General features: G+C 34.7%; 1 protein-coding gene across 1 annotated transcript in view; it reads right to left on the reverse strand.

The window, feature by feature from the left end:
* The window catches only part of LOC125269760 (prostaglandin F2 receptor negative regulator-like), a 49,723-nt gene extending 40,468 nt beyond the window's left edge, over nt 1–9,255 (reverse strand). Inside the window, exon 1 of the mRNA XM_048192723.1 lies at nt 9,055–9,255. Within this exon, the coding sequence (XP_048048680.1) occupies nt 9,055–9,121 (67 nt within the window). The 5' untranslated portion in view covers nt 9,122–9,255. The remainder of the gene's footprint in view (nt 1–9,054) is intronic.
* Nucleotides 9,256–10,730: the final 1,475 nt, after the last annotated feature.

Consider the following 10,730-nt stretch of genomic DNA (forward strand, 5'->3'; position numbering starts at 1 on the left):
ACGTACTTTGTGCTTAAAATGAGTCTAAAATGCAGAATAATAGTTCAAAATAGTTAAAACAGTTGTAATTACTGTATACAGCTAAAAACAACTTGTGAAAATTAAAATATTAAATTCAATAATCTTAAAAAATATTTGTTAAATGCTGTAAAATATTTATCTTCTTATATTTGTTTTATTTTTGTAATGTAATGTGCTTTTGTAAAGTCACACTAATGTTATAACAGACATATTGTTTTGATCTGCTTTTACAGTGGTTACTATTAATCGTGTAAAAGTTTTTTTTTTTTTTTTTTTTTTTTTGGTGAATTGTATTTAGACCAGAGCAAAAATCCTAATAATAAAACTAAATAATAATTATTGATGTAATAATAGCCTGTAAGGAACCCACAACAATTAAAAACAAAAACATTCAAAAATGTATTGTCCCTGTTTTTAAATAGACAATAACAAATGAGATTTTGGTGATATTTTGATCACTCGAATAGAAAATGTCCCCAGTTTCCATTTCAGAAATCTGGTCACCTTATTAAAAATAGTTATCTGCATGATGCCTGCTGCCTTTAGGGTCAGTGATGTTTAATTTAAATCACATGTAAAATAAAGAAATATTATGTTACACATTGTGATGTAATGGTGTTTTCTGGAAAGGATTAAAGAACAAAGTATTTTTATCAGCTGAAAGGAAGATTACAAATGTTGTTATTAAGTTAGATAGACATTATATAACAGCTTCAGGTTGTGTTTTAGTGTTGGTAACATGTCCCACATTGTCCCACACAAACCTACTAATCGTCCCACATTTGGTTTGTTTGTTGGTGGTCACCCTACAATTGACCCTTCACAAAGACCCGCCCCCCTTAGTTACTGTTGCTTTGTCCGACAAGTCGTGGCGCTGTCACGCCACACGCAGTGAAAAATACATTGCGGAACAAAGAGGACACTGACAACATATCGACAGACAAGACAAAGCAGGTAACTTATGATATTAAACAAAGTCCCAGCTTTCAAACTGTGTAGTTATTAAAGAAATTCAAACAATAAAAACCGTTTTGTGGCTCTTTAATATGTCGTGACCATGGTCGTGACAGATTGCTGTAGCGCCTCAGCTCAAGAGGCTCGTTAACCGATCATCTCTTCCTAGTCCATTTATAGCATCAAATAAACATGAATGAACATGAGAATGAATGTTGTTTCAAACGCGTAGACGTCAGTATACACAATTTTTCAAGTTTAACTCCACCGAGGTCAATCTTCTAACTACTGGCTACTTTGTCGGACAAAATGGCGGATGCGGCGTTCTGATTGGTTAGATCACTTGTCAATCAAACTCCCGGCAAAGGGTCAATTCTGTGCATTTTAAAGGTGTTCTAAGTGATCCTGGGCAGAGTAACTTCCTGTTGACGTTCGAAGTGTTATCAGACAAAACAGAGGCTAGCTAGACCCTCCCTCCTCCTCCTCCTCCCCCCCCTCCCCCTCCCCTCCCCTCCCCTCCGTGCTTCCTGTAACAGTCATGAACGCGCATTTAAAATCATTCTTGTCGGTTATTGGCTGGAGCATGTTTATTATGATTCGTGGTCCAGGCTGCACCAGTTTGTTTTTGTTGCCGTTTTCGTAGCTTGTGGCGACTACAGAGACCGCGTTTTTTTACAGCGTGTTCAGGGGACGGGCAGCTAGCGGATAGTGAGAAGATGTTTGCTGTATGTGACAAAAAATGTTTTGGCCTAAAAATGCGTGACATCGCTTAGAGCATCTTTAAGTTTAGAGTGTTCTTAATGACGAGTTAGCTTTGTAATAGGCTACGTTAGCCATATATTTTTAAACTTTACGTTTTACATATACGGCTATCTTGAATTGGGTACTTAAATCGTGATCTTTTTGTTTAATATTTGTTATTTTGCAGCCACGAATTGACAATAACATGAGCAGGTTTTCGTTTCCTCATATTAAATCGTGCACAATATAATTCATTCTCTCATTCATTTGCTAAATCGTGCATAGTCAAACCGGCTGAACAAAATAGTACAATATGGAAAAGATTTACTAAATCTAGGGAACGAATTCAGTCGTGGTCATGATATATTTATCCGCATGTTGATTGCTACATGCTAGCATTAAGGCCTGTACACACCGGGACGAATATCGCATGCGTTTATCGCCAGCGTTTTTCGAGACGTTTTTTGTGTTCACACCCAAGCGATTTTCACTGGCAAAGCAGAGTGAACGTGCAAATTCACTCCCTGATAGTATGTGGCGCTTGTGCTTAACGGTAGTGCAAATAAACATATTTATGATATTAATAAAGTTAAAGAAGATAAAAATGCAGATATTAAATGGCATATATATGAGAGATGGTAGTCAGAAACAGTAGTGCAAATAAACATTTATGAAATAGACATTCTCAACTATATTTCTTGAATGTAAAAGAAAAAAACAGCAAAAATACAGAAATAATACACATCTATTGGTATGGCCAAGAAGTGGCAGAGCACCCATTAGCGTGCGTCTCAATCAGCTCCCTAGTTCAGTAGTTAGGGCACTGATCAGGGAGTCGGCGACATTCATTTAAATGGTATACTGATACATGACCTAGGGAGCTGTTTGAGACGCAGGGATAGTTTGTAGGGGTCTTCCTCGTCTACTTACTTTCTCTTCGTCGTCTTGTGTGCTCGGCAAGACTGTTTTGTGCTTGAGCGCCACCAAGTCGTGTTTTACTGTAACTTCAGCAACTCCAGGCACGTGAACAAAAGCACCAATCTCATTGGTCGGCCAGTTTTTAACGCGGCGCGTCAAACCAAAAAAACAAACCAGAGGCGTTTTTTAAAAAAAAAATGACGCTTTTATGCCTCGCGTTTTTCGCGTCGGTGTGCACACTCACATTGGCGCCCGTTGTTTAGTCACGAGGCGTTAAACGTCGGCGAAAATCGCGCGCAATATTCGTCCCGGTGTGAACAGGGCAGGCCTTTAATGTGAGGAAATGGAGACCAGGGCCCATATGTATAAAGCTGCTCAGAGTAAAATTTTAGTCTTAAGTGTGTCAAAATTCTAAGAATGACGTAATTTTACTCTTATTCTTAAGAATAAGTGTGTGATTCATAAAGGTTCTTAAGTGTCAAAACTAGGTCTTGGCTCCTAAATTATTTAGGAGTGCTGGAGAGGTGTCTTAACCTTGTTAAGAGTAACAAGATGGCAGCAGAGAAGAGGAGACACGCTTTCCAATGAAGATATGATATATTGGAGTTATATGATGACATGGAGTTGATGCAATGATATAAACTTGATTGTCAGTTCTTTTTGTAACTGACCTAATAAGAAATATAATAACTTTAAATAAATGTAATAAATATTACTTAAACAATAATTGATGTTTAATGCATTTTAATACATTTAGGTGCTGTATGCGATTTCTCAAATTCGTTGTTGAACACTGTTGATATCTGAAGTCATCAGTGTGCAGTAGTTTACCTGCAAAACTCTGAGTCTGGCCTCTGTTACACATGTGATGAGAGTGGATGTCTGCTTATCACAGCTGACATGAAACAAAATGCGCAGTTAATGAACGAACGACAAGGAAGCACAAAAAATTAACGTACAGTACACAAGAGTACTCAAGAGTAAGTAAAAACAAGAGTTTCTTGTTAATCACAAACAACTTTGCTTAAACCATCAAAATATGAGGAAAATATTTTTATTTTTATATTATTTAAATGTTTTAAAATATGACATTGACTACAACATAATCAGTTTTAATATTTCATTGTAGGGGTGTGACGAGACCAGTATCTCACGAGACGAGACGAGACTCGAGATTGAGTTCACGAGACGAGACAAGATGGCGAAATACATGACTAGAAAAAATATTCTGCAGGTGTATTTGAAATGTTTTAACTAATCATTTTGTAATGAATGTCATTTCAGTTCTACTTTCTGAGACTGAATTATCATATGCAGTAAAAGACAACAATACTCAAGTAATGTAAAAGGTTTTGCCACTAACTCAACTGACTGACTTCCCTCCTGTATGATTTCAGTCTCTTCAGACATTACTGTACATGATTTATGAGCTTCTACAGCTTTTGACCTCCTAACTGAACTCCTCTCCACAATCTGATCACAGAAATAAAAACAGTATAAATAAAAATGGTAACACTTTACAATAAGGTCTCATTTATTAACATTAATGTATTAACCAACATCAACTAACAACGAGCAATATATTTGCTACAGTATTTATTAATCTTTGTTAGTTGATAAAAATAGTCATTCATTGTTAGTTCATGATAGTTCACAGTGCATTAACTAATGTTAACAAATGAAACCTTATTGTTTGTACTAGTAAATAATAAGAAGAGAAAACTGTTATTCATTTTTATGGTAACACTTTACAATAAGTGCAACCATAATCGCACTCTCTCAATATTCAAAGATCAAATAAGACCAAATTTTTCTTTGATACAGAGCTGAGAGATGGTTACAACTACACTGCCCAGCCTAAAATAGCTTTCATATTGAGAGATATCTGTATTCATCAGTGAGCCGCTTTCAAAATGTGGGGTATTGAAATCACGTTTGAATGCGCGCGCGCGCGTTTACTTTCACTTTTAAACGGTCGCGCGTACTCTGTAAATATGGAGCGGCGGCGACCGTTATCCAACTGAATTAAATGTTTTTTTTTTATTTAAATACAAAACAAAACGACAGTGGAGGCATAATGTAAACGTAGCGGTGGCATATTCTTTCCTAATCATCCTAACACTCTGTCATGGCAACATCACGAGACTACTTTTCGCCTCGACGAGAAATCTCGTCACAGTTTAGTCTCGCGAGATCTCGTGCCACGAGATCTCGTCACACCCCTATTTCATTGGTTCTCTCTTGTTGTTGCATGTGTTCAAAATTTCAGCCTGGCCAAAAATAATTTGAAATAATTTGAAATTTCATTTCATTATCACACATGAAACAATTGACTCCAAGCACAGCTAGTCAATGTGCTTAGATCTTTTAACACATTTTTAAAAATATTTGAATTAAGGTTGAAGATGTCAATTTTCATATGGCTGGACATCACATTTGGCCACTACTCTGTAACAGTGTTGTGTTGTGTTGACATCATTGTAGTCCTTAATTCACAACACTTAAATCAGCACTTAAGAATCTGTCTTATACTTTACTAAAAGTTGCTTTTAGCTTCTTTATAAAAGTCTCCTACTCTTAGAAAACTCCTACTCTTTACTAGGAGTTTTTAGACACTTAAGACTGTTCTTAAGAGTATTTCTGAGAAGTTTTATACATACTGGCCCAGAACTTGTAAGGTCATGCAGGATGCTTTAATGTGTTTGATCTGATTTGGTTAGTCACCATTTCAGCACTGTTTCAAAATTCCCTGTTTGTTTCATTATAAAACGAATATGAAATGAATAATGTGGATGCAAATACTAATAACTTTTATTTTTAAAATATTTGCTGTGTATTGATTTTTTTTTTTTCTCTCTCTCTCTGTTTTCTTAATTTCAGAATCCTTTGTGCCTTCTTTGCTGTAAATCAGTTGAGAGGGACAGAAGAGAGAGACCAAACACAATGAATTGTTGCTCTAAAAGGGTTAGTTCACCCAAAAAAGGAAAATTCTGTCATACTCATCCTCATGTAGTTCCACACCCTTTGTTCATCTTCAGAACACAAATAAAGATATTTTTCATGAAATCTGATAGCTGTCTGGCTTCTCAGACAGCAACTTAACAAACACTTTCAAGGTCCAGAAAGCTACTAAAGACATTGTTAAAACAGTCACGTGACTGCAGTGATTCAACCTTAATGTTATGAAGAGACGAGAATACTTTTTGTGTGCAAAAACAAAACAAAAATAATGACTTTATTCAACAATATCTTCTGTTCTGTGTCATTCTGCTAAGCTCTTTACATCCAACAGTTGAAATTGAATAATTATGAAATTACAATTATGACAATAAAAATTACTTTTTGTCAAATTTAGCTTTTTTTTTTTTTTTTTTGTACTGAAAAAATACGTTTTTCAATGTTGATTTTGAGGATGAATTTTGTCCATTTCCTAAGTGAGGTCTCATCATAATGTAACAATATCAAAAAACGTTTTTTTTTTCAGTACAAAAAAAAAAAAACTTTGACAAAAAGTAACTTTTATTGTTATAATTGTGATTTCATAATATTTAGATATGAATCCAACTGAAAAGGAAGATGAAAATGAAAATGAAGTTCGACTCTCTAACCATTAGGCCACGACTGCCTCAAAAAATTTAAATGAGGAGGAACTATAATAAAAAATTAAGTCATTGCTCTCATAGCATCATAAAGAGGAAGATGTGACAAAGAAGACCTAAGACAGTTGAGCAACTAGAAGCTTGTATTAGACAAGAATGGGACAACATTCCTATTCCTAAACTTGAGCAATGGGTTCTGCGTTTGCAGACTGTTATAAAAAGAAGAGGGGATGCCACACAGTGGTAAACATGGCCTTGTCCCAACTTTTTTGAGATGTGTTGATGTCATGAAATTTAAAATCAACTTATTTTTCCCTTAAAATGATACATTTTCTCAGTTTAAATATTTGATATGTCATCTATGTTGTATTCTGAATAAAATATCGAAATTTGAAACTTCCACATCATTGCATTCTGTTTTTCGTACAGAATGCTGCTGCCAGGATACTGAGCAGAACCAGAAAACATGAACACATCACACCAGTCCTCAGGTCCTTGCACTGGCTTCCAGTTGCATTTAGAATTGATTTTAAAGTACTGTTACTTGTTTATAAATCACTCAATGGTCTAGGACCTCAATACATTGCAGACATGCTCATAGAATATAAACCTAACAGATCACTCAGATCATCAGGATCAAGTCATTTAGAAATACCAAGGGTTCACTCAAAGCAGGGAGAGTCTGCTTTTAGCTGTTATGCCAGCCACAGCTGGAACCAGCTTCCAGAAGAGATCAGGTGTGCTCCTACAGTAGCCACATTCAAATCCAGACTCAAAACACATCTTTTTATCTATGCATTTGCTGATTGAGCACTGTGCTATGTCCGAACTGTTTGCATTTTATTTTATACGTACTATCTTTTTATTCTTTTAATTCCTTTTCCTGTTTTTATTTCATTTTTAATGTATTTTATATCTTTTATGTATCATCTTGTTATTCTGACTTTTAATGCATTTTAAATATTGCTGTCTGGTTGAAATAGCTGGGAGAATTAGGAAGAAAGCATTTGTGATTAGGTTAAAATTTGGTAAATTTGGATAAGGGGACAAACCATGGGGAAATTTGAGCTGTGGTGCATGGTTAAGATATCTCTGGATTACAGTCAGGACACTTTCCAAAGGGGAAATTTGAACTGCGTTGCATAGATAAGATATCTCCGGAAGGGGGATTAGGGCTGTGTGGTGCAGTTTGAGGTGTCTTGGCAAAAGGGGAGATTGAAAATTTGTTTATCAGTTTGAAGTGCCTTAACAGGTAGCAGACCTGTCGTGTGAGGAAGATCCATTCAGATCTGCTCTGACGGACAACAACAACAACAACAACAACAACAACAACAAAAAACTCCCTAAGACTTCCTAGCTCAACCATACAGATAGCAAAATTCTCTGTTTTTAATGTTATTTCTATTCCTTATGTAAAGCACTTTGAATTACCATTGTGTATGAAATGTACTATACAAATAAAATTGCCTTGCCTTGCCTTGCGTTTTATTCACAATTTGTACAGTGTCCCAACTTTTTTGGAATCGGATTTGTGTATATATATATATATATATATATATACTGTAACTATATAACAAATTTAGTTACATTAATATAACTATATTAATTATATAACATGCATCTATAACCTCTTAAGCAAACTAACCCTGAAACATAACCTGCTCTGGGGCAGGTAATAGAAATGCATAGATAGAAATGCAATTTATATTTTTTTCAATTCCTCCTGGTGGCTCTGTTTTGTTTATTTGTTTACATACATTTACATCTGAATAATGAAACCATTTTGGAATCAATAGTGGTATGAAACAGTGACAATCTTGTTAGATGTATCAGTTTTGTATTTCGGGTTTGAAGTTGAGAATATTAAATTTATTTTTTTATTAAATTTTGATTAAACTGTCCTACTGTTAACTGGTGCAGTATTTTATATGTTACATGTATTTCATTTAAGATTTGTACTGTATTTCTTCAAAACTGAATGATTACATTTTCTGTTTTGTACAGAAGTTGTAGTTTGTCTTCCAAAAAAACTGTTAATTTAGAATCTTGAGCATGCTTTAACACTTTACTGAAGTTTTTATTTATTTATTTATTTATTATTATTATTTTTTTTTTATGGTAGTCTGTAAAATAATGGTGTTTCTCTGTAGAATTCTTAGTATTGTCACTTTATTGAAGGTGTTTGATCATAATAATCTATGAAAAATCTGTTAAATAACAGCTTTACACTGTAAACAATAAAAAAATAAAAAAATAAACGGTCAAATGACGGCTGCCAAACAAAAGTAAAATTAAAGTAAAATATCTTAATTTAAACAAGGAAAAATCTGTAAAATAACATTGTTTTTCACTAAAACTTGTAATGAATTTCTGTAAAATTATTGTGTCTGCACTTTATTTTAATTAAGATATTTACTTTAATTTTACGTTTTTTGTTTGGCAGTCGTAGCTGCCAGTCATTTATAATTTTTTACGAGTTTTTTTTACAGTGTATAATCTTATTTTATGGCTGCGTTCTTCTCATGACTGAGCCATGTATAACGAGGAAGTAATTGTTAGAATATAATAAACTGATAAGGAAAAAAAAACTTCTGTTCTTACTGCACAGTGGAATTTGATAAAATTTAAGGACAATCTAAAACACAACAAGCTCATTTTAAATCACACAATACTAATCTACCACAAAATGAATGTGTTTATAATAGGACAGAAAACTATATATTTTACTAATTAAATACAAATTACTTTTAATCACAGATTAAACCAAACCTCTATTTTTAAATTTAATGGTAACAGGAGTTTCTTAAACAAGTCAACTTACCAAGCGCAATAACCAAAATCACAGAATGAAAAAGTCCCATTATTCCATCCATTTTAAGAAAGTGCATGAAATCCTCCCGTGAGTGCGGCAAACAACACTCTCCTAACACTAAAGTTGAACAAAATTTTTAGTCATTTAGTGTTTGTGGTAGAAGAGATGGTTTCCGGGAGAGAGAGAAAATCGCTTATGAATGCTACTGTGGCCGTGTGCGGCCGTGCGTTTTACTTTCTCTTTCAAATTAGCAGCAATTGCTTGAATGTTGGGTTATTATTCTTACTGAAAAACACAACAACAAAACAGTACAATGACAAACTTGCTTATATTAAACATAGAACATTTATTAACAGAATGAATAAGAATACACCATGCTAGGCCTAATTTATAACAAATAGGCTAACTTACACAAAGTTTATATAAAAACTGAAAATCAAACCATGGAAACTGTGGAACCAAATAAATATAAAGTATATCAGTAAAATTCTTTAGTCAAGAGCAGTGATTAATTCTCTTACCTTTGTTCTTTGATTAACATTAATCACACTTTAAGATCTGCCGCTGCTGCACACGAAGCAGATCTGACATCAGGGTTTTTCCTGGGTCAAAAATGGTCTTCGGTGGTGGCTGACAGACATGCAGTGCGTTCCAAATGGGATATATCTCCCTCCGAAGGGCACTTCGGAGTGAAAACAATCATGGCCACCATATTGAAGGGTCGTTCCAAACCGAAGTGCTCAAAACTGGGCACTTCAAAGGGCCCTTCGGAATGAAGAATTTCGAAGAGTACAACTGATGGACACTTCGGGCCCCCATGATTCTTTGCATAGGGGTTCTTTGACGTCACAGAATGGGTACAGGAGGCTCAGAGTTCGATTTTACCTGTAAATGTATGTATAGTATTTTCTATACTTCTGCAATATTTATACGAGATTTGGTACATTATTATGGTCAAAATGACATTGTACTTCAACAAAAATACTTTACAGCTTCCTTTATCAGTCCATTCAAATGTTTCAGATACATACACATATACAATATGGTACGATAAACCAAAAATAAATAAATAAACTAAACTAAAGGCGCAGCTTACATAATCTACTTCTCCTTGATTGTCTCCTTGAAATAACGCAGAAGTGTGTTCCAAAAAAGAGTTTTTTTACCCCTACACCCTTCAAGGGTTAGTTCACCCAAAAATAAAAATTTTATCATTTATTACTCACTCTCATGCCATTCCACACCCATAAGACCTTTGTTAATCTTCAGAACACAAATTTAGATATTTTTGTTGAAATCCGATGGCTCCGTGAGGCCTGCATAGGGAGCAATGACATTTCCTCTCTCAGGATCCATTAATGTACTAAAAACATGTTTAAATCAGTTCATGTGAGTACAGTGGTTCAATATTAATATTATAAAGCGACGAGAATATTTTTGGTGCGCCAAAAAAAACCCAAAATAACGACTTATATAGTGATGGCCGATTTCAAAACACTGCTTCAGGAAGCATCAGAGCATAATGAATCAGTGTGTCGAATCTGCTGTTTGGAGCGCCAAAGTCACATGATTTCATCAGTTTGGCTGTTTGACATGATCTGAATCATGATTCGATACACCCCACATAGCAAAACCCACTTTCACTTGGCCCAAATACAGCACTGAATTGCGGTACATGACTGGAC

Source organism: Megalobrama amblycephala, linkage group LG6, assembly GCF_018812025.1.
Source record: "Megalobrama amblycephala isolate DHTTF-2021 linkage group LG6, ASM1881202v1, whole genome shotgun sequence".
Classification (NCBI taxonomy): Eukaryota; Metazoa; Chordata; class Actinopteri; order Cypriniformes; family Xenocyprididae; genus Megalobrama; species Megalobrama amblycephala.